At 25.4% G+C, this 25,857-nt stretch overlaps 1 protein-coding gene across 1 annotated transcript in view; it reads right to left on the bottom strand.

Moving 5' to 3' along the window:
• Positions 1-25,857, bottom strand: part of RyR (Ryanodine receptor) — a 417,183-nt gene that overhangs the window by 106,853 nt on the left and 284,473 nt on the right. The window contains 7 exon segments of the mRNA XM_067275817.1: positions 525-604; positions 1,092-1,191; positions 5,534-5,602; positions 8,743-8,797; positions 9,108-9,220; positions 10,663-10,756; positions 21,462-21,574. Of these exon segments, the coding sequence (XP_067131918.1) occupies positions 525-604; positions 1,092-1,191; positions 5,534-5,602; positions 8,743-8,797; positions 9,108-9,220; positions 10,663-10,756; positions 21,462-21,574 (624 nt within the window).

Below are 25,857 nucleotides of genomic sequence, written 5' to 3'. Positions count from 1 at the left end.
TTGTAGACCAGCCACAATTACACCCCCTTTGCTGCCTGCTAGACACTACATGCAATAACTTAAATCTAGCTGTATTCATATGAGGTAAGACATTTTGTAAATTTCAAGTAGTTGTTGGAAACCTATTTTTCACATTTATTATTTATTACACCATTTCCTAAAACATAACAAAAAGAATCAAATATCTCATTTTTAACTCATTGAAGCCTAATAGATATAAAGTTACTTGAGTGAATAGCTAAATGCATGGACGATAGAGTATAATCCACTAGCATTCATAGTTCAATTTTTGTACTGTTGTTAATCAAAACAGTTAAAAAATTGTAAGGATAGCAAAAGCATTGCAATATATGATCAGCTACTGAGAAAATTGCATTTATAACCTATCTTGCTTTATTTAAAAAATAAGAAATATTATATTATCTATCTCTAATCATGATACAATCTTTCTTCAACATATTTTAATAAATTAAAAATCTTTCCTTCAAAAACTAAAGAGATATTAAAAGCATTAATATAATTACCATTTGAACATCAACATTTCCTCCAAATAAAAGTGAAATGCCTAATTTCAATGTTTTCATTACCATGGGACCCTGGACACCTAAAAGTGTTTTTAAATATTTATTTTAGAGATAAATACAATTAAAAAACATCAGAATTATGAATAATATTTTTATCAAAAATAAAATAATTTTAAGCTTCTACATTCATGTAAAATAATTTTAATTTTTCCTGTTCTTGAAATTATTATTGACTCCTTTATTGCAACGGCATTAACTGGCCGTCTATGTTATTAATGTTTCTCAGTATTATAACAACATGTTCTTTTATTGATATATCTAGCAATTAAACTAAATAATGAGTTTAGAACCATTTTTAGGGAGTAAGTAAATCAGTGAACATAAAGACCTAAATATTTATCTTGTTCATAACATGAAAAGACAAAATCTAATTTGAAAATAATGTGGATTAGTATAATTCTTTTATTTTATTATATACAGTATTTAAAATTTTTAAATTTAATGAAATAAATGTAAAATTTGTTGATTTCTATAATAGTTAAAATAAGCTTATTCAATTATACATACCTTTGCAAGCTGAAATAAATAAAAGTGTCATTTCAGCCACCCCTCTATCTGCTAATCTAGCTTGTTGGAATAATAATCTCTGTTTTTCCATTTCTTGTTCCTAACAATTAAAATTTTATATAAACTGTTAATGCAAGAAATTTATTATTATAAAAAATATAGTTTTTCTTAAATAAAATGTGTAAATAAGTGAAGTTGTTTATTATTATTAAGTTTATATTTGACATTCAATTTACCAAAGATAAGTTTGTTTAAAAATTAGCATAAATGATTTTATATAAAAATATTTTACATAAATTTTTATACAAAAAGTCATTTAACAATTAATATAATATTCCAGTTTAATTTCTTCTTCAAAAGCATGCATAACCCAAAAAACAATTTCTTCATTTAATAATTTGAATTGATTTTATGAAATAATAAACCTTAATAATATATTGATATATTGAAGAGATTTAATTATCAAAATGATAAATACTTAGCTTAAATGCTTTATGTGAAAATAAAAAAACTTTAAATTTTAAATAAATATGTTATATAAAAATTTTAGTTTTGAATATTTTTATTGAATATAATTGTAAGACTTATGAATAATATGTTTTTCATTGGATTTGTACATAATTTTAATTAGACTTGTGTGTAACTCAAGTACAGGCAATCCTTTCAAGTATAATATATAATATAATAAAGAAATTACTAGTCCAATTTTTTTCAATTAGAATTTTAAACTCATAAATCTGACTAATAAAATTAATCTTCCTTTCTATACTATTTTCAGTTTCTACATACATATCACTGGATAATAATGTAAGATTATGGTTGGAATGAAGAACCACATAAGATTATAAATTCCAAATCTAAGTTCTTATACATTGTTTCTCTGCAAAGTATTAAAGTTTATTAGTATTAATCAATTTTATCATTTCTCATTTACAAACTGGTTTTAAAATTTACAATTAGTGTTATACAATGAGTTATAAATAATACTAAAAGATACATAAAAATTAATAGTAAATTTGCTTAAACAAATTAATTCTTCAACAAATTCTTCTGTCTATATAAACATCCCAAAAACCCAATGTATTAAAAATCATCCAACCAACAGCAAAATCTGCCTAATAGCATACTTTCTGCCCAATTAATTTAGCTCATGGTTGGACGATTATTAAATTCTTCTGTAATTTTTCTTCTCAAACAAACAAATTCTTCTGCCATTGCAATCTTCCTAATAACAAATAGCTTATCTTATTCATTATCAAATCTTGATTATATGCAGTTTGTATAAGCCCTACTGTTTTTAGTCTCCATTTGATAATATATTAATCACAGTAATTCATTCTATGTTTTTTAGAAATATTCATATATGTTAAAAGTTCCACTGACTTTCAATTCTTAAATTTTTTCTTTAATTTTAACTTCTTCTTTAATTTTTAATGTAATTTTTATTCCTTTCCATAGTTTCCAAATAAGAAAATAAGAAGAGCAGATGAAAAATGTAATATGTCTATTAAGAAAAAATTGACATATTGCTTAGAGTTTACTTAAATCTATGCTCTGGTATTACTATTTACATTGAGCCACCATATTTTGTAAGAAAATATGAGATCTGTTGCTTTTTAGTAAATTCTAATTCTAAGGCACAGTAAAATTTCATTGCATCAAATCATGTATTGATTCATAATCTTCAGTTAAAAGAAGAAATAAAATTTATTTTTTCAGATTAATTACCAACATGATGATCATCATCATATGCTATTGATCTTCTGACACAGGGCAAGTGTCTTGTAAGACATCATATATTGTAAATATAAAGTAATTTTTAAAATTTAGTACAGATTTTATAAAACACACAGCATTAGTAAAACATTCATAAATATTACATACTTTACTTATAGTATGTGGGGTCAAGGACATCGCCAATAGGGGCAGCGGGCAGCTGCCCTCCCTTAGAAATTCAAAAAAATTATGTAAATGCTAAGTTTTAATTAAAATAATCTTCTTAGGCTTCTTGTAAGTTAAAAAAAAAAACGTTTTAATTAAAATATTTCTTTTTTGGTACATAGTGAATGATTAAAACTTTATGAATTGTTTTTATTTTACCTACATACAATTCTATCAATTTACATCATCTTGCCCCTCCTTGGCTGCTGGCCCATTGGCTGGTGTCGTCCTTGTGTGGGGTTACATCATTCCTTCTGTGAAGCCAATCATCCAGCAATAATCCACTACACATTGCAAAAACTTTTGTAAAAGTAAATAAAAACAAGTAAACTTCTTGCTTCAGTGAAGAGTCAGAAAATTTTCCTTGAAAAATGTCATAAGTTGTTTTGTTATTTGATCCTCATATAAATGAACATTTTAATTTTCCCCAAGTGCTCTAGTACCCCTTTTAAGTAACCAGTTTTAATTTGCTAATTATCCTCAAACAATAATAAGTGCCTGATTAATCTCCTATTGTCAAATTTTACCTCTGGAAGTAAAGTGAACAAAACTAGCAAGAATGCAAATTTTCTAGAAGTCTTGGAACTGAGAGATAAAAATAGTCAGTGTTTGTCACATTATAATAGCAATCAGCTTATTATTTGTATTTATGAATGAAGAAAGTGTTAAAACAAACAAATACCATAAATAAAACAAATCAAAAAGCCATGACTTGTCAACAGAATGACAATTTCTTGAAGATTTACAAGAAAAGATCCTATCATCATCTTCTAGCTAGCACTGTGAGCTTTTGAGGTTCTATGCTGTAGACATTCTTTCTCCAGCTCTTTCTGTCTGTCACAATAAATCTCCAGTTGAACGTTCTTAATAGTTTTCTGTTTTATTCAACCAACTTCTCTTATTACTGTCCTTGAGTTTGTTCCATCGTTCAGGTTTGACAGCCAGTCTGGGTGCATTCTTTCAACACAACCCAACAATCTAATTTGATTGGCTTTAAAATTCCTATTATTCATGTCACATTCTACAGTTAATATTGTACATATCTCATAGAAATATAACAAACTAAGATGAAAAACAGCTATAGTATTTTTAAAACACTTGTCTACAAAAAATTTTTGATCAGTCTAGAATAATAAATGGGAAAAAATATATATATTTAACCAAAATTTTATACTCAAAAAGTAGGAAAAGTAGAGCATGCTAACAAACAGTAGAACATGTTAATAAAAAATAAGAAAAGTTGAACAAGTCAGAGCCCTGTACATGATATTCAACAATTTATCTAAATTTATATTTATTCAGTGACAATAAAATTTATATTTTAAATAGTAAAGATAAATTGTAGATAATCAATTTTTTAGATATTTAAAAAAAGGCTTCATTTGCTTCATTGTTAAAAAGTATTTTGCAAAAATAATTGTTCATTATAAGTATATTCAATATAAAGAAAGCTAAAATAATTTTAGAATCAATTGATTTTACCTACCAATACTTGAGCAAATTTTTTCTTTCCATGTAAGCAGCATAAAGAAAATAAAATAGTAATTTATATAAAATTTTATAATTTATTACTTAAATACAATGTAAATACATGACAGTAAGTTTATTAAAGACATGAAAAAATTGTCATTATGTAACAAACTTGCTTGAAACATTGTAAAATCTACCAGTTTTGCAAATTATAACCATGTTATTTTGTTTGCAAGAATATCTAATTAGGAAAACAGTTATCCTACTGGCTAATCTCTCTCTCTCTCATTTCCATGAGAGTACACAAACTGGAAATACATGTATTGTATTCCATACATAACACTTCCATACAACACAATAACACTTACTGTTTAGATTGTTTGTTAAACCAATATTTTAATTAACTAATTATAATACTTTATTAATAACAATTTGTATAAATAAGCAAGTAGTCAACCATGTTCAAATAAATCAGAAATCACACTAACAATGTACTGTATTGCAATCTTTGCATGGAATCAATTTTATTTTTTATTGTTAATTTTTATTTATTTAATTTATTAGTAATTCACTTTTACCTTATAGAATCAAAATTAAATGATAATCTGAACCAAGCAGCTTTGCAGAACATTAGAACATACACGTAGAACTTTATTTTTGGTTTAATGATACAAACCTGAGTTATAAATAGACTTATCAGTTATTGTTATATGCAGTGTGTTTGTTGCTGATTATAGTAATTTATTTAAAATTTACTCACTGCATCATTCATTAGCAAGTGTGAACAATTGTTTGGAATTAAAAATAAATTTTAATGCACTAGTTTTTGCCATTGAAAGTACAGATAGCTGTAAGTAAAGTGGTCAAAAATTGAGAGCTGACTTATTTTCAAAATATCATGAAAATTTGATCTAATATATTAAATTTCTCTTTGTAGATATATTTGTTGATTTTATTATACCAACAAATATGCATTTTAAAATTTAATAATTTTCCATAATAAAAAAAAATCAGTTATGAAACAGACATACATGGATTGAAGGTCCTTCTTCATCACCACCTTCTTCTTCTTCTTCTTCCTCTTCTGTTCCTGCACAACTCTATAAATCATTATTAAAAAAAATTATATTAATTTTAAAAAATCACAAAAATTATAATAAGAATTATATTGTTATATAGAATAAAATAATTATTACAAACTATTTAACATAAAGCAAATATATTTTATAAGAATTTATATCTAACGTTTTTAGTACTAAATATCTATTCTGTTAATATTAATGATTTAAAAGAAAACTAATTTTTAAATCTTGTTTTCTATTATAATTACAGTGGGAGAAATTTTCATATTTTTCAAAGACTTAGCACATGTATATAAACTATAAAATTTAATGTACAAATAAATAAATATGTGTGTCTACCAGCTGGAGTGCTGGCTTAGACAAACTCTCTCCGTGAGAAAAGTGGATTCATGTCTAGTGCATTTAGTCTCAGAAGTCTTTGAAATTCAGTAAGTAAATTTTATACATAATAGTTTTTGGCTTTACAAGTTTGTTTAAATTATGTTTGATTAAAAGAATGAATTTGAACTTATATATATATGTATATGTGTTTTTGATGTTTTACAGAAATTAATTTAAAGATAGTTAATAACTTTTAAAAAATCAGAAACTCTTGTTGGTGCTCTTCTGTTAACAGGATGCCAGTTGTAACTTTAATCCTATGCACAATACTGTCATGATGCTGCTCTACTAAGACTATCACATTTAACTATTTAGTCCATGTGACTATGCCAGCTTCGAGTAGCCCACCTGACTGGTCATGGAGTATTTGATATATAGTTTTAGGAGATGTAAGGGTTGGGGATTCTTGCTACTGTGTGGACCAAAGCACATGGCTATATGTAAAGCATGTAGAATAGGCAATATACTGATACATGTTAAAAACTAATCTTTGGAGGTGAAATCTTGTGAAGAATCAGCAATTCTGGGGTGGTGCAAAACCCCTCATTCAGAGCTTAAATCTTATCCATTGCTGTACATATCGACTGGTGTACCATTAACAGAAAAGTACCCACTTGTTTTATAGAATTTTTTTGCTGAATTTGAAATATTTCTTGTACTTTTCAATTAAACAAAATATCTTAATATAAGATATAGGTTGTTATAAAGAGAAATTGGAAATAATTTTTACTTGACTAGCACACACTAATTATCTACTAACTCAGGCATGGACAACATATGGCCCATGGGCCGGATCTGGCCCACTTAATGAATTTATGCAGCCTGCACTTAATCTTTCAACATTAGCTACTTAACTTCCAATAATTAGTCGAATGAATTCGCAATACTTCTTTATTTAAAAAAAAAAATTCCATTGTAGAGATTTACAACTTTTGTACTCATCTGTGTAATAGTACCAGAATAAAAAAAAAGAGGTAAATTTAAAATATTAATATTTATCATAAAATAATGTATGTTAGACAGTAATTCAAGATATACAGGTAATATTCAATTTAACTTAGTAATTTGTGTGCTTTGACAGAAATATAATACTAATATATTTAAACATTTATTTACTTAAATGAATTGTTTTTGTATTTAACATTTTTTAATTTTAATATTTCATTCGGCCTGCGAAAAAATTTTCTTTCCAATTCGGCCTGGAGGCAAAAACTGCTGGCCACACATGTACTAACTGATGTACCCAGTAATGCTAGGGGTTTTTTTTTTTACAAAAACACTGAACAAAAACTACATATGTTTTTGTTATTTAGTGATTATTTATATTAAATATTTACAGTGTGAACAAATTTCATTGTTCTTCTTTTGATCCTCTCTTGATAAAATAAATTTTATTTTATTTACATATCTTTGTATAGATTTGTTTCATCATATTTTACAGAAATATTTGCAAAGGTTAAATAATTTCTCTCAAATGATAATAAAGTAATTCTTGGTAGAGCATCCAAAACAAAACAATTTAAAATGATATATTTCAAGAGATGATAATAATATTTTAAAGAAACATTGAAAGTAGATGTAAAATAAGATTAATAAAATTTTTTAAACTATTTTCAAATGATTCAAGTGTTGTTAGGTTTTACATTGTAAGTGATAGACTAAATTATCAGTGTTCAAGTAAAGAAACACTGATTAAATGGTAACAACACCATGGCCAATTTTAGCTAGCTATGTATCATTATTTACATCACATGTTCTTAACAATTATTTTATTAATTTACTATTTCCAAAAACATGTTGCAGTGTTTTAAGTAGTGAATTGGTCTGTGGGCAGTAGCATTATAGATTTGTTTGCTAAAATAAATAAACTTTTATGGTCATTTGAAAAAAGGTGTGGGCTTTGCAAATTTTGCTGTAAAATATGACAAAACAGATTTGTAGGAAAGTATATAAATATAAATTTCCTGAAAAAAAAATTAATTAAATTCAATGACACCATGAATCCAAACAAAAACATACTTACAAAGGTCTCAAACAGATACAATGTTGTCACAAATAAACAAATTTACAAAATTTTCCTTTTATTTATAAGATTAACCTTGGTAGTTTGTTTACATTTTAAGAAGGTTATTAATTAAAGTACCATCTTATTTCTATTTTAGTTATGTTTTAAATCATATTGAAATTTTAGTATGGAAAAAATATTCTATCAAGTTTAAAATCTAATTTAGCAAATTTAAAATATTTTAATTGTTATTTTGTTTTGTTTGCTGTTTTTCGTTTTGTAAATATAAATGAAGACTATAATATAAATTTTCAATATTTTCATAAAGTAAATTAATTCAATTATAAAGAGTTGTATTTTGAACTTGGGCTCTTAAGAATTTTGATATCTCAGACTAATTATGAACATTAAAAATAATTATAATTTATCAATAAATATATTAATTAAATTACATTACATTAATCTAATATTTAAATATTTGGTTTTAAAAATTATATTAATGGTGATCTCATGGTTATTTATTACAAAGAAAACAGTATGTTTTAAAAGATAAGAATAATGTATAATTAATAAACCATAATGTAATTAAATTTAAGCACACATATATCATTAACAATTAAAACAATACTGTATTTTCTCAATTCTAAGATGTACTTTTTTTTATTATTTCATTTCTAGTTGGGAAAAGTAAAAATGGAATAAAAGTACATTATAGAATCAAAAAAATATCATATTAAAAATAATACATGTAATTTTATAAATTTACAATTACCTTACTAAATATTGAAGCATATTCCATATAAAGATTATCTTCTGAAATTGAACCTCTGAAATTACAAATACAATTTTTATTGCCAGTAAAACAACAAAAATTCTTAATAAAATATCTTAACTTTACATAATTATTTAAAAAAGTCAAATTAAATATAATAATTAAGACTATAATAATAAAAATATTGTGTGTAATATAAACAAAAATATCAGAATCGTAATAAAGTAAAATGAATTTTTTATATAAAAAGTACAGAATAATGTTTCAATTTGAGAAATTGAATTATTTTCTTTCATATATGATAACTTAAAGTAAGCCAAAAACATTTGTATTAAAAAATAACATCTTATAAATTTGTAACGTACGTGTGTTCTGTAGTAGCATTACGACTAAATGCCACAACTAGCTGATTTAAAGGATCAGGTTTTTCTTCTTCATCCTCTTGTGCAACTGTTTGTTCTGCATCTTCAAATGATTGCTAAAATATACAAATAATAACTACTTTAAAAAAAATTAAATTCCAAAAATAATAAATTATACAAAACTTCAAATGAAAGAGAAAGTGTTTTAACTTTTGTTTGAAAAAGAATTAATTATATAAATAGATAATTTTAAATTATAACTTAGGATAGACAAGGCAACACGAATTTTTAACTCAAGAAAAAAAAAATTCAGTTTTTTGTTACTAAACAATTTTGTATGTTATTCTTTCACAATTAAAAATCTTTTTCTTTAGAAAAAGATTCTTCTTAAAATTTTTTAAAATATAATGTTTTAAATATTTTTAATAATATAATTTTTTATAAGGCTAATTTGTAATTGTAAATCAACTAAGCAGTATTCAATTAATTATTTTTGTTTTAATTTTACCTTTCAACTCATATTTTAAAATTTTATTTAATCTTGAAATTGTTCATATTTATATAAGATGTATTGATATATAATAAATAGGATATAATATTTATTTATTACTTTAATAAATCATTTATAAAACTAAATTTTAAAATTTAAAAGTTAAATTTTTTTACTAGAGGGAGTCAGACAATATGATTTTTTGGAAAATGATGAAATAATACATATAAAGTATAGCAATAAAATATTATTTTTAAGCTTAAAATAAATCTTGGCAGTGTAACTGTGTGTTGAGAAACATTGCTGTAATATGTTATAAGTAAATTTTAATTTTTATAAAATTGTTTATTATGATATTACTACAGATGTATTAAACTTCAATAACTTACATGAATAATAATTATATCATAATAAATTAAAATAAAAATTATTTGCTACATATGAATTAACATAGTTTTAATAAATTAAAGTATTTTTGATAAATTTGCTAAAACATAGAAAATGTTTGAAAGTATTTAATTTAAAAAATTAAATAAATAATTTATTCTATAAGAAAAAAATACAGTTTTTTTATATGTTTATGTGAAATTAAGGAAAAGAAAATTCATGTTCTTTTATTTTAAATAAGACATAGTAGTAAAAATTTGAAAAAAATAAAATAAAATATAATATATATATATTACACTTTCAATTAATTTCAGACTTTTTAAACATAAAATTCATTATAAAATGAATTTTAAAATAAAGTAAAAAAATAAAATAAAAAATATGAAAAATTGTTGTTATAACTTACTAAAATTCATATAAATTCAACGATAAAAAAATTAAGAAATAAAACTATTCAACTTTTATAAAATTGTTTTGAAATATGACATTGTAAAGCTGTATCAAGAAATTAACAAACAAGTATTTAACTGATATGAATTATATATATAAATTATTTTCCTTAAACACAAGACAGATTTTAAAAATTTATTTTATTTCACAGAAAATAAAACAAATTTTTGTCTAATTCTAAATAAATTCTAATTTAAAACTTCATTATACAATATTATAATTAACAATTACCGTTAAATCTTCTATTAATTGTTCTTGGCCAACATTTTCTTCTTCTAACCACATTTCACGATATATTTGCAAAAATATATTAATTCCACGATGCCTAAAATAAATTTAGAAATATATAAAGATATTGTTTTAAAAACAATTTAGAATAAATTTATTATTAATTATATAACTTCATTTCTCAACTCTCAAATTATTTTTTATACTGGTACAATTATTTCATTATTTTATCTACTATAAATTTTTTATATATTCAGATAAGAATTTATCAAATATTTAGCAAATATTCACATATATAATGTATACTGTATATACTATGCACATTATGTAAGTGAGTATTTTAAGCAAGCAAATAACTTAAACAATTAAATGATGTGTGTATTATTCTTTATTACAAAGTTGTACAAACCATTTAGACAAGATGAGCCTTCCTCAAGTAACAACAAAAAAATACTTTGGATAAAAGCACAAAAAATATAACAAAACAAAATGCAAAAGCCATTAAATCACACATTAAGCTTTTTACATATATGCTGTGCTTAAATACATGAAAATCATGATGAAAAAGGTCCTTGACATTTTGACAGAGTTGCTGAATTTATAAAAAAAAAAAGGAATTTTGAGAAATTAAAAGCCTGAAAAGAAAGAATAGTAAAAACAAAAGGAATTACACAAGTTAAAATTTGGTGTATGCAGGTTAAAATAAAAGCGTAAGATAAAGCCATTAAAGTATTTGAAAGTAAAGATTCTATCAAAATAGATAACTCTGTCTACAAAATGTCGAAGTCCTAGATGAAGACATGCAATATCAGAGAATTCAGTATGTGGTAAGTTAGCAAATTTATTTAATAGTAGATAGGTTTTAGGCACTTCAGTAACGGCTTTGCTTTTCTGTGCATTTGAGGCAAAGACCCAAATGGGAAGATAGTAAATCAATAATAGATTGAAAAATATTAAACAAAGTATGTTTTCAGAGGAACTAGACTGGCCTGGCGGTTTATCTACATAATTCTTCTGTGTATGACCAGTTCCTTAGTAATGTAGTTGATATATGTTGCTTAAAAGTGATTTTATCATCAAAGTATACAGCTAGATCTTTAATGCAGTTGACATAGTTATGATTATAGTTGAAGATATTAAAAACCTGCCCAATTTTTTTTTTTAAGAAAAAAACACATCCAGACTGTTTTGTTAAGATTGATGGAAAGATTCAGGTGTTTTAGGTTGGTGGAGAGAATGCTGAATTGTTTTGTAAAATACTGTTTATAATTTTAAGGTCAACAATGTAGGTTGTAGTACTAGAATTGAGTTGATCAAGTATGTATTTATGTATGAAATAAAAAAAAAACAGTACTGAGGACAGAACCCTGTTGGATAACAACTAAGGAAGAAAAATCATTGAAAAAAAACATTTAATTTTATTTTGTAAGTATAAGGACAGAGTAATTGTTTAACCAGGCTATTATAGTGGAGTAATGTTAAAATCATTGTATAGAATTTGTAGACATTTATTCAGAATAATGGAATCAAAGGTTTATGAAATGTCTAAGTAAATTGTGTAAATAGAAAGTTTTTCAAAAGTGGTTAGTATTTTGTATTTCATTCTCAGCAAGTTAAGAGTGGTTGAACAATGGGAAATACTGCAGTGCTGATTAAAGGAAATTTTACTAATAATACAAGAGGATTATTAATACAGTTTCAAATCTTTTTTAACATTGCAGGGGAAAGGCAAATTGCATGTAAGATGATTGGTCTTTTTTTTTTAAAAGTGACCACACCATAGAAAAATTTAAATTGATGTGAATTTTGTTTTATTTAAAGTTTTCAGAATTTTATTTTGAAAAGTTTTCTATAAATATTATGAAAATTTAAGGCTATTATTAATTTAATTCACACAAAAAAAATTTTGCTGCTATATTTTTAAATGTACATATCTTCTTAATCAAACTAAGTTTTGAGAATATAGTCTATCATTTATTTTAGCTATTAACATTAACCATAATAAAGTAACCTAACAGCACTCTAATTTTAGAAAAACTGTTAAAATTAATTAATTATTTTTAAAATCATGTCATTTATTGAAAACTTATATTTTAAGAACCTTTATTCATAGCCTCAGAAGTCTCTTATAAAATCAGTATACAAAAAGAATATACTATATTTTCATGGAATGACTGGCATGCCAATCTATCTGAGGGAGACCATGAAATCAGATATTTCAATGTGGTAAAAGCCAGCATGCCAGTTTATCCTAGGGGAATGTCAGCATGCCAATTTAAGGGAGGTTATACATCCCTCTCTAGAAAGTGCATTTAAAAAATGACGAACGAGTTATGTCATGTGAAAATGAATGAGTTTTTATTCTAAAACTGAAACTGTCAGCATTACTAAAACTACAGGTATATGTTTAATTTATTCATTTTGTCTTCTTTCTAATGATGTAAAATACTTGTGGAATTCCAAAAGTGTTTTTTTCTGTGATTTTATTGTTACTTGATTCAAAAATGCAAAAATAAACATATTAAATTTAAGAAACTTGCTGTAAATTATCTCAGCTTACACCAATTAACATCCACTTTGTGTGAAATTTGAGAGGAAGACGTTATTTTTAAGGTTGGGGTAAATGTCAGTGTAACTAATTATTACTACTACTACTGCTACTACTACTAATGTCAATAAGTCATTAATTGTTTTGTCGTCTTGTAAACAAAAATTCCCTTATTGATTTTAAGTTGGTCAAATTACAATGCTATTATTTTATTGTACTCAGAAGAATGTTTCTTTTAATGTTTAATTAACAACTAGTTTTGTTACATCTGATTGATTTTATATTTTAGTTGCAGTTTAACCAGCATGCCAGTAACCAGTTACTGACATGCTTGCTAGTCTCCCCTGCTTTTATCCACATATGATTTTAATTAAAAAAAACTTATTGTATACGCAATTATTCAGCTAGTTATCTACATATAAATAAACAAGAGAACAGCATTAAGTGGTAACAGTTACTTAATGTTATTCTTTGTTTAGTTCTTTTCTAAAATTTAATGTAGAAGTGGAGAATATTTATTTAATGTAACTTTTAGGAAAGAATTAAACAAACAACATTAAGTTAATGTTCCTAAAAAGTTACATTTTACTTATTAGAAATAAATTATGACGACATATAATGAAATATTTAGGTAAGGATTTTCTTAGATTTAAAAATATAAAATTCTGATTATACATTAGTTTGTTTCAATTTAGTTTAAGAATTTAAAATTGAATAATTCTTCATAAAAATATAATGTTAAAACTATTTCTATAAAGATATTTATATTAAAAATTTTAATTTATATTTTGTTTATATTAAATGGATATGCAAGTTTTCTTTTGCATTTCCATTAATAGAAACAGAATATAAATTTGTAAATGTAAATAATGATAAAGTTAATATTTATGTATTTATTCACATGGATATTAACAGTTTAAGAAATAAGTTTTTTAATTTTTCTTTCTCTTAATTGATAGACCTGCAAAAATAGCTATAAAGGAAGTAGTAGTCCACAAACACATATGATTCAAAATTTTTGAAATGACATTAAGTAAAAAAGTTAAAATATTAGGTAAGGATTTTCTGTGCCACCACTTTCAGCCAACCAGTAGATAAGCAAGGTTGCAATGAAAACACCCCAGCTAACCAACATACAAAAAAGTCAAGTCACAGGCCTGTAAGGTTATGATGACCATACTTTTTTAACATTGTGAGGCCTTTGCTGGAGAAATTTAAAGACTCATGTGAGCATCAATGTCAACCGCAACACTGCAATATTGGACAAGCTGCATAAAGCCAAAAAAAAATAAGCAACCAGGCATGCTATCACCTGATGTGGTTTTGTTGCATGACAATTCTCAACAGCATGTTTGTCATGCATCTAAGGATGGGAGATTCTGCACCACTCTTTCTACAGCCCCAATCTGTCACCATGCAACTCTCATTTGTTTGGACCTTTAAAAAAAGCTCTTAAGGGACAACACTGTAACTCTGATGCAGAAGTCAAGGAAGCAGATGCCCAATGGTTCAAGGACCAACCAACATCATTCTTCATAAACAGTATCCGTTGTATCCTCAAGCAGTGGGATGTGTCTAAATACCTACAGTGACTTTTTTAACAAATAAAAGTGCTTTCTGACTTCCTCATGTATTGCTTTGATTAATTAAGCCAAACTGATAGAAATTCTGTTTTGTTTGTCTTAATAAATTTATTTGAATGAATTTCATTTAATCAATCCTTGTGTATTTTATATTTATTATGTTTTTATAAAGTATTAATTTATTAGAATGCCTATAATCATATATTTGATAAAGAGTCGATTTTGCAATTTTTACTGTTGTGTAACTTAATCGTAATTCCAATGGATGTTTAGCTATAGGAAGAATTATAATTTCAGACTCTAGAAATAGCCTATAAGAAAAGTTATGCTGTGAATATTATGCAGCTTTCATCATTCCAAGGATTTTTATCAAATTATAAACATTATAACTTGCTATAATGACAATCCTTCTCTTAAATCTAATTCAAATTTCTGGAATACTATAAATTAAGAACTTCAGTAACAAATTTTCTAAAAATGAGTGTTAAGTGGCTAATTATTTTTCATTTTTCTTGTGAAGTTTAAACATATCATAACAGATTTAGTTTTTTAATGTATTATATCCTCTAAACATTACTAGATCTAGGGTTTAATTAGATGCACTTAAACAAATTCTTCCTTAATCAGATTAAAAGTAATAAAAATATTTAAAAAAATTCAAATAAATAATGTTAGGTGCTGCATATATACAACAAACATTATTTAGGCCAAATTTTATGTTATATCTAGTTAAATAATAAAAAAATTGGATTAAATATAAAATTTCATTTATACAATTATAGTTATGTATAAGAAAAAGGAAAAGTAAAAAATTTTAATCATCATATGCTTCAGTTTGGATTACTTTTTTGTAATTTATCAGGAATGTTAAATATTAAAAATTAGTTAATAAATAAACACATTTAAAAATTTTTCGTATTAAACAATTCATTATTATAAATACAGTAATAATAATTTCCATAAATGCAATAATAAGACCATTACCTCTCAACATTAAAGAGTGGGACACTACGAAGACACGCTATGGCAGCACGTTTCTTGGAAGTTGATAATAATCTCTGCCATGCAGTTCTTGCCGGTGGTGGATTATGAGCCTATGATAATGAGTGTACACACAGAGCATGCTATTATATTGTTAGTCAATCAGATTTTGCAATTACACTAAATATCAGAATAAATTAAGTGAACACAATTATTAACAACAACAAAAATAATAATGATAATGGATACACAATACATGAAGCAAATGCCTGTACAAATGTATACTGAAGAAAGATATTGGAAATTTAACTTGATATTTTAATTTTATTATAAGGTCTACAATACTTAGTTTAAAAAATTTCTATTGGCTTTTTATGAAAATTTAGATCTAATAGGTTTTTCTTCAATAAGATATTGAATGAAAATTTAATCATTTTATTTAAAATAATGATTATATATATATATATATATATATACACACACACACACACATACATAACCCACACACACACACACAAAATTTGAATTTCTGTCAAGTGCATCCAACTTCTGTTAGAAAAAGTTGTAATCTTCATTCCATGTGGTCATTATTATAAATACTTAATAGAAATCTGTATTGATTTCTTGTCATTTATATTAATTTTATAATTTAAAATTAATATTTGTATATATATAAATTATTATTTGAAACTGAATTAATAGATAATTAAATTTTCATCCACCAATTCTATTGAAAAAAACCCATTCAGTCTAATTTCCATGTTTAATCAATAAAGACTTTTCTAATATGATTAAATGATTATAAAATGAAAATGCAATTTATCTGATAGTAAAACTTTCTACTCATAAAAATTTATTAATTTTTTTTATAATCAGAAAAAAATGTATTAATATAATAATTCATGCATTACTTAGTTTGCAATATATTCTTTTGCTTTTATTTTCTTAAATTTGTATATTTAACTTTATGTAATTAACATTGAAATACAAATAATATAACTTTTTATCTTTTAAGTCATTAAAAACTGGACAATTTTCATAATGAAATATAAATATTTTTGATGTAATTCAAAAGATATATTTTTCTACATAAAAATCAATTTGACTATTAAAGTTCATAATGCACATATCTATTATAGTGCAATTAATAACAAAATAACAAGAACTAATGTAAGTTTGTGTGGATAACATACAGCTGCATAAGCCTTGTAGACAATGTCTAAAAACGAAATAAGACCCATCCATTGTATACCTCATGCCTCCAGAATAGCCACTGAAAGCATAACACTAGTTTAAGTTTAGAAAGTACTAGCTCAAACATTAAAACATGGTTTTCTTTTTCGTTTTCCTTAGAAATTCATTATAAGCATATATAAACAATCAAGCCTAAATATTCTTAATAATCAAATCATTAAATACCATATTATTCTGGCTATATTTTGGCTAACTATTAAAAATTACTATAAATTATTTGTTATAAAGGTAGGAGGTTAAACCGCTATCTTGAACTACAATGATTTTTAAATTAGCAATAATCATGTTCAACTCAAAAGTCAATATCTAAATAATTCTCTGAAATAATAACATTATATACAGGAGGAAGGAATTAACTGGAAATTTAGCAGTTTTCAAGATACAAGTTCAAATAGGAGTATAGAAACATCCAATGATTACCTAATTGATCAGACTACAATTCCACTAATTTAAAATCATTAATACAGAGTAATTTGCTACTAGAGGTAAATGTTAGGTGCCATCTCTTAACTAAATTAATACTTATAATTTTAATAATTTATTAAATAATTTAGAACTATCTGGAAGAAAAGAAACTGACCTGGGGCAGGGCTTGAACCAACAGCCTCTGCTTCAAAATATATAATGAACCTTGGTTTGATGTACTTTAGTGAAAGTAAATGAAATACTCAAGATCAGCATTAAAAATCAGGATATAAACACTATATAAAAATAAAACAATCTTAATTATAAAGAAGCATTTAATAAAGCCAAAAATGTTTATTTTATTTTTATCAGAAGAAGAGAAAAAAATCAGCTTTGGGTCAATTCTTTTCTTCCAAATGAATTATACTAAAATTCTAAATTATACTAAAATTTATAAATATCAACTTCCAGAAACTCGATAGATTCTAAATTATTTAATAAATTATTAAAATTATAATTATTAATTTAGTTAACAGATGATGCCTAATGTCTACCTCTAGTAGCAAATTACTTTGTATTAATGATTTAAATTTTAAAAAAAGAGGAATTGTAGCCCGATCATTTAGGTGATCATTGGATGTTTCTATATACTTATCAGAATTTAAGATGTTTGTTATACTCAAATAGGAGTGTGTAGTAATAATAATAATAATAATAATTAATGAACTGCATAGAAAATGAATGCAGATCTAACGATGAGATATGCATAAATGTGTCTTTGGAGTTTTTGAGAAAAATCGCAATAGTAAATGAATATGTCTGAGAAAAACAAAAATTTTTCACATTTTGTACAGATGCTGTTAGTAATTTACAAAGCTTACTGGATCCTAATGGTTCTAAATTCTTATTTGAAATGAATAGACTATAAGCTAATAAGCTAATAAATTTATTGATTCTTATTGATTCAATAAGAAGCAATAAATTTATTAGCTTAAACGACTCACTAAAACCTTTGACTATCCAGTAAAAATATTTAATTGAACTAACTAACAAACATTTTCGACCTTAGTATTCGATCTTCATCAGGTTTACAAAAACTGAGATTCAGTCATTTGTATATTTTCCAGTATCCTTACAAGAAAGTGATTAACCTTTTATTAGCTTAGCAACTTCACATGAAAATTTAAAAGCAGCAGATTTTATTGGTCTTTGTTTTATTGATTCTAAATTTTCAGAAAATTTTTTAACAAGATAAACAAAGCTAAAAATATTTGATATAAAAATATGACCAGGATGAATTAATCATTACAAAAAATCTTAAAAAAAAAAATTTCTCAAATTTTATATCAAATGTATTTTTAATTTTATATGAAGTGCCACCACCAGAGGAATATTTTAACTGTTTTATATTTAGAGACAGACAAGCAACCTATGAATGGTCGACTCTGCCATGAAATTGTTAATTCCTCAAATGTGCATTTGAACGGACTGGATTGGGAATAAATACACATTTATATGTATTGTCTTTGAGGAATCTTTTTAAAAATTTTTTTTAATGAAAAAAAAAAGCTAAAAATAGTTTATATTTTTGATTACATAATTGTATTTTAGATTATTGTAATTAATTGATATATGATTAAAAATCATTTTTGAAAACAGAGACTATTATATAACAAAGGAAGATACAAAAGTATACTTTTTTTAATTTAAATTATTTTGTTTTTAACCAAATGACCTGTCAGATTTTTATCAGGCTAAGTGTAATTAATAATCTGGAACAAAATAATTTGTCTAGAGGTAGGCAATTAAGCACCATCTTGCGACAAATTTAATAATTCTAAATAAATAAATTTTAATACTAAGCCAAACAATCACTGTAATTAATCAGGCTATTAATATGCTATATTTAATAATTAGAAACTAAGTAAGAAATTTGGTACTAGAGGTAGACATTAGATACCATCTCTTAACTAAATTAATAATTATAATTTTAATAATTTATTAAATAATTTAGAATCTATTGAGTTTCAGGAAGTTGATATTTATAAATTTTAATATAATTTAGAATACTCTGGAAGAAAAGAATTGACCCAAAACTGATTCTTTCCTCTTCTTCTAATAAAAGTAAAATAAACATTTTTGGCTCTTTATTAAATGCTTCTTCATAATTAAGATCGTTTTATTTTTATATAGTGTTTATATCCCAAATTTTAATGCTGATCTTGAGCATTTCATTTACTTTAACTAAAGTACATCAAACCAAGGTTCATTATATATTCAAATGATACATACTTTATATATATTGAGACATTTTAGTTGAATTAATACTTACTAATTAATTTATAAAGTTTTAAAAGAAAAGAATCAGCCCAAGGTGGGACTCAAACTCACAACTTCCACATACCATGTGGTCGTGTTGCCAGTTATGCTACATGGACCCCTGTCTGATCTTTGCTTCCAGAACTATTACTTTAGATATAACCATACTGTTTACTCACAGCACCCACCCCCTAAATTCACATTTTTGATCAAGAGATCAAAAATATGAATTTATACATATATCCAGGATAAAAAAAATAACATTCCATTGGGTAACCATTCAGTTGCATCTGAGAAGAACTCTGAAGGCGTTGGAAAATGTTTGTGCAATGTTTGTATTATATGCACCTGATTCTGTGTCTGTTGTACATATATCCTGGTATGGAGTGGTGTGTATATATTAGAAAATAAATAAATAAATTTGGAGGAAGAAGATAAAGAGAAGAGATAAATTGAAGGATTCAGCTTGACTGGATAATATGTGCAAAGATGAAATGTGTATTTAAAGACAATATTGCAGTGTGCATTAAAAGAAAAGCATTTTATCAATGTAAATTTCCTTTTATGTTATGGAAATGAAACATAGACTCTGACAAAAGATGGGAACATATGTTAAACATTATCCAGGGAAAGATGGAGTAGAGTAGTTCAGGTTAATGCTTAAAGAGGAAAATACATAATAAATGTAAAATACAGATGGGCCAGGCAAGTGTCAAGATTGAGAAATGACAGATGGACAAAACTAGCAATGATAGTAAAAGACCAATCAGCAATTGGAAAATTAGGATAATTATGGTGAAATGGATAATAAAATCAAATCAAAGAAAGTATTGGAAATTGTATTGGATGAGATTTTTGTTCAAAAATAGATCATAAATGATTGATCAATAAACCAAAAATATCTATTACTTTTAAATAAAGATAATTTTTTTCCTACAAAAATTTTCAGAATTTTTAGATTTAAAGTCTAATTACAAATGTCTTTTGCCATTTTACAATTTAAGTGTGAAAAATGCAAAGATTATTTTTGTTCTGAAAAAATTTTTAGTGATTGACAACTTCAAAAGTATTATAATAAATATTATTTTAAAAAATATATATTTTTTAAAACATTTTTGAAGAACTTTAATTTTAAAACAATTAATTAAATGTTTCAATTTCAAATAATTAAAAAAATCTGTTATGAATGGCATTTGTTGAGTATTATTTACTATCAACAAGTTAATAATTTGAAGCTTTTCAGCATTTTCATATGAATACAGATATCTATTATAATTACTATAAATTATACACATGTGCAAGCAATTGTTTTTATACACATTTAATTAATTAATTAATTCGGAAAAATGTTGTTATTAACATTGTACACCACCAGCAAGTTGTAGTATAACTGTTGAATTACACTATGATGAATTTATGTAGTATTTAAAAAACATACATGATTACTTGTTCAAAATTAAATATTCAATTATTCTGTGGAAAATGAAATATTGGAACGTTAACAATTCAATGTATAATGAAAAATTAAATTATAAGAAGTGTTTTTAAAATGATTAAAAAATAGCAAAATATTATTACTGTATTATAAAGTATATTGAAATGCATTATATTTTTATGCAGTCAACTCTAAGCTAAACATGCTATTGAAGAGAATTAGTGAGAAAAGTTATTTTAAGATTATATTGTGCAATCTTTTCTCTATTTCCCTTTACCTTGGTAAGCTATGAAGAGAAGTCATTCTGAAACAGGCAATCACAGCACGTTTCCTTGAAGTAGAAACCAAACTGCGTACCACCCCCTTTAGTTGTCCCTGGGGATGGTCAATCTAATTTGATAACACAAAGAACAGAAAAAAATAAAAGATAAGAAGATGTTTAAATTAAATAAATAGAAGAAATGTAAGAAAATAAAATTAAATTTGATTAAAAAATTATAAAGAATTATATTTAAGTAAAATATATAATTTTTTTTTTCCAAATAAAATATGCTAATGATATAATAAGATAAAATTTGCCAATTATAAAGTAAATTTCAAGCTTTTTCATATCAAAATTCATAAAACAATATTGTTTTAACAACTATATTTTTGTTAATATTTCATTCCATAGCATTAATGAGTTTGGACAGAAGTAATAACAGTACAAAATTAAATAGCATTACTTAATAGAAATTGAAACTATATAAAAAATTTTTTGAAAGCAAGACAGTATTATGAAAATGAACAAAACATTATCTATTGGATAAATTTTGAAAATGATTTTATATGTTTAGTAGATTAAATAATACTAACTGCAACGTACATTGTTATTTCAAATAATTCTTAAACTTTTGTGGTATAAAAACTAGAAAACAAAATTACAGGAATTCAAAGTATTTAATCATATTACATATACTCTGATATGCTATTTGAAAAATATTTGTTTACATTCTGAAATTCAATATGTTAAAAAGTAGTTTCTACAAAATTGAAACTGACAACTATTGTTCAAGAAACACATTCAGACCTTAAATAAGTCAAGAAAGATTCATATTTAATCCATGACCTTTGGATACTAGAATGTTGTAAGATATGTAATCTGAAAAATATAGTGTTTATGTAATAAATTTATAATATTTTCTGTTTGTTTTTTGATGGTTTATAATTCATAAAAAATTATAAACCTAATTAAATTAATATCTTGTGGAATAAGGAGAAAGCTGACATTGTATATATATTGACATGATGTAAGGAATTTAATAATAAAATTGAAAATTATAAATTTTTCAAACTCAGTTTTATAATTTTCAAAAAACTGTATACCACCCCTTTTAGTTGATGCCAAGAATAACTAAAGGGAGTAATACACATTTTAAAAAAATTTCTTTTAAAAATTTTGTCCAATTTTTTTCCTTAATTTAGTTTATTCTTCTAAGTTTTGTACTGTTTGCTTTTCTAAAATCTACTTATATTCAATAATCTTCATCTGAACTTATCTTACAGAAACACTAATAAAATGAAAAATTTCTTTATAATTTTTTTTTGTAAATATCAGCATTTGCTACATCCATTTCGCTTCAAAGAAAGATAGAATTTAAAAGAATGTGGGACTGCATTTAACAGTCATTCTATTACTAGCTATGTTTGTAAATTTTCTTCAAATGTATAATTGACAGTGACACATAGAGATATGGTTCACAATATGAAAATATCCCAAAACTAAAAATGCTACTTTTGCTTTGAGTGATTCTGTAATTGTATTTTTACAGATTTTTCAATACTGAAAAAACAAAGGGCACTGCTTAGAAACTTGTCATTAATACTAACATTCTGTTTATGCGAAATCTATATATATAATCAAGATGATGATGATAATAATAAGTGCTGAGCCCAAACAATTAGGAGTTGAAAGTTTAAATTTGGTACACAGTTAGGGTATGTCATGAGAACATACACTAAGAAGGGATTTTTTGAAATTTCATCCCTTAGGGGGGAAAGAGAGAGAGAGAGAGAGAGAGAGAGAATTAAGGCTTAACCTTAACTCTGCTTTTATTATACTATTTTAGATGCAAATTTTTGTGTTTTTACTGTATTTTAATAAGGTATGCCATGAGAATGTACATTAAGAAGGAATTTTTGGAAATTCTTCCTGCAGGGGAGAGGTTGAGAGTTAAGGATTTCTCCGAAGAACTTGGCTTCTACTGTACTATTTTACATGCCTTTTTTTGCATTTTTGCAGAAAATCGAACATAAAAATTCTCAATGATATTTAGTGTTCCATCATATTTAAAGTTGACACGGGGAGCACATGCACATAAGTTCACTTTATTTGAACTCTTTGTCTTAATGTTCGATTTTGTGTTTGAATTTAAATTTATGAATGATTCTGGAAGATCCAACTTATTTTTGGAATTAAGTAATTGTGTAGAAGAACTCGAAAGGAGTTACAAAAACATTTGTTATTCATCACTTAGTGGTACTACGCACGGATTAGTGGTTGCAATGAGTCTTGATTATCATTATTCCTGTGTAGTAAGCAGATATCTAAAAATTCTCTAACTAGTCTCGGAAGAGAGGAGACCTAATTCTTGCACCTGGTGAAAACAAGTAAGATCGGCTGTAATTTAATACTAATCTTTGCTATTGTTACATTTTGCCCAAGCAATGCCAGGCTCATCTGCTAGTATATTCATATATTAATATTTCTTAACTGATATGTCTTATTTAGTCCCTATTTAAGCTTTTAATTTGCATTAATTCCTTTATGACTTGTTTTACATAAAATTAGTTTTTTGTTATTTTATTGCCATCAATCATACCACCGATACTATTGATAATAACCAACAAAATGAAAATTTTTTACTGTAATTAACACTTTCTTTCATATATAATGGACATTGTCAGGTTTAACTGATAGAACACAAATTGAAGAACAAAAAATTAAAATTAAGATCTTAGAACAAAACATTTTTAACTTGCAGATTGAGTGCATATAGAGTTGTGCACATCTGATATGATATATTAACTCAATTATTTATTATTATTACTATTACTCTATGTGCATTTGATCTGTACTTTAAAAATGTTCTAAGATTTTAATGTTTTGTTCTTCTATTTATATTCTATCAGTTAAACCTGACAATGTACATTATATATGAAAGAAAATGTTAGTTACAGTAAAAATTTTTCATTTTGCTGGTTATTGGTGTCAGTGGTGTATTTTTTTTTACATATTAAGCCAGTATTTTGATGATTAATGTTTCATTGTTAATGGTCTAATAGGAAATCTGCCACTGATTATTGAAGGCTGCAGTAAAATTTATAAAGAATTTTCATTCTTTAGGCTCATTATTTTCATTTTCTATTTACTGAAACTTCTAGCAAGTTCTTGTTAAAAGATTCCAGAACAAGTTTTCATTGTATATTTTTTAAATTTTCATATATACAATTTTAATTGTAATTTTTTCTAATAAGAACAGATGATAATAGCTCTTCAAATCATTAAGTGAAAATTATAATTTGACATGCTGGAAAAGTTAAGAATAACTTAAGAAATGCATATCAAACAAAAACTTTTTCTGTTTGTAGTTGTTTCATAACTTTCACATACTTTTGTTATTAATAGATCTAACAAATACACTTCCTCTTTATTTTTCTGTTATTTCTAAGTTTCAGGTAAAAAGCTTTTAAATAAAATCTACTACTGTCTGAAGTTCTCTCTCTCTCTCGATATATATATATAATATATATATATATGGTGTGGCTAGAAAATAACGAGACTGTGATCGCCTGCATGCAACAGTCATATGTGGGCCAAAGTGAGTGGGTGAGGTAACAAACTTGAACAAATTAGAACAAGCAGAGTCTTAACTTGTTACTGCTGTTAGATGTGCTGTGAATGCCTGCTGCGAGTGGACATGTTGTTAGCACACAATGGAAAAAATGGCCAGCTTGAAAGAGGAGCAGTGTATAACCCTGAAATTTTCGGTGAAATTGAAAAAACTGCCACTGAGTCTTCGCACCTGCTATGTGAAGCATATGGAGATGCAAGTTTTTGTCATGCACATGAGTTCAAATGGCACAGAAGATTTTCTGAGGTCTGAGAGAATGTAAAATCCAAAAACCGAGGAAAATGTACGAGAAGTGAAACAAATTATGAACCAATACTACTACAAGGAAGTTCTGGAATCTTTGCGAGGAAAGGTCAGAAGAAAGCAGCAACACATGTGGCAAAATGGTTTCATCCTCCATCAGGACAATGCACTAGCCCATTTTGCTCTGTCAGTGGAGCAGTTTTTGGCCAAGAAAGCAGTCACACTACTTGAGCACCCACTGTACTCACCTGATGTAGCTCTGTGTGACTTTTACCTTTACCCTAAAGTCAAGTCTGCTCTGAAGGAACACCATTTTGATTTGGTTTCTGCTGTCAATAAAAAAACAACAAAGCTTCTCCGTAGCCTTACAGAAAATGACCAGCAGCACTGTTATGATCAGTGGAAGTTGCAAATGCAGCACTGTGTGGAAACAGAAGGATCACACATTGAAGGAAGACACAATTAAAGTGAGTATATTACTCATGATTTAAAGTTCCAAATTCAGTCTCGTTATTTTCTAGCCACATTTTGTATATA

Source organism: Centruroides vittatus, unplaced genomic scaffold (assembly GCF_030686945.1).
Source record: "Centruroides vittatus isolate TY-2023 unplaced genomic scaffold, ASM3068694v2 contig_1158, whole genome shotgun sequence".
Taxonomy (NCBI): domain Eukaryota; kingdom Metazoa; phylum Arthropoda; class Arachnida; order Scorpiones; family Buthidae; genus Centruroides; species Centruroides vittatus.
Note: the sequence above shows the minus strand (reverse complement) of the source record. Positions and strands in the feature narration are given on the sequence as shown.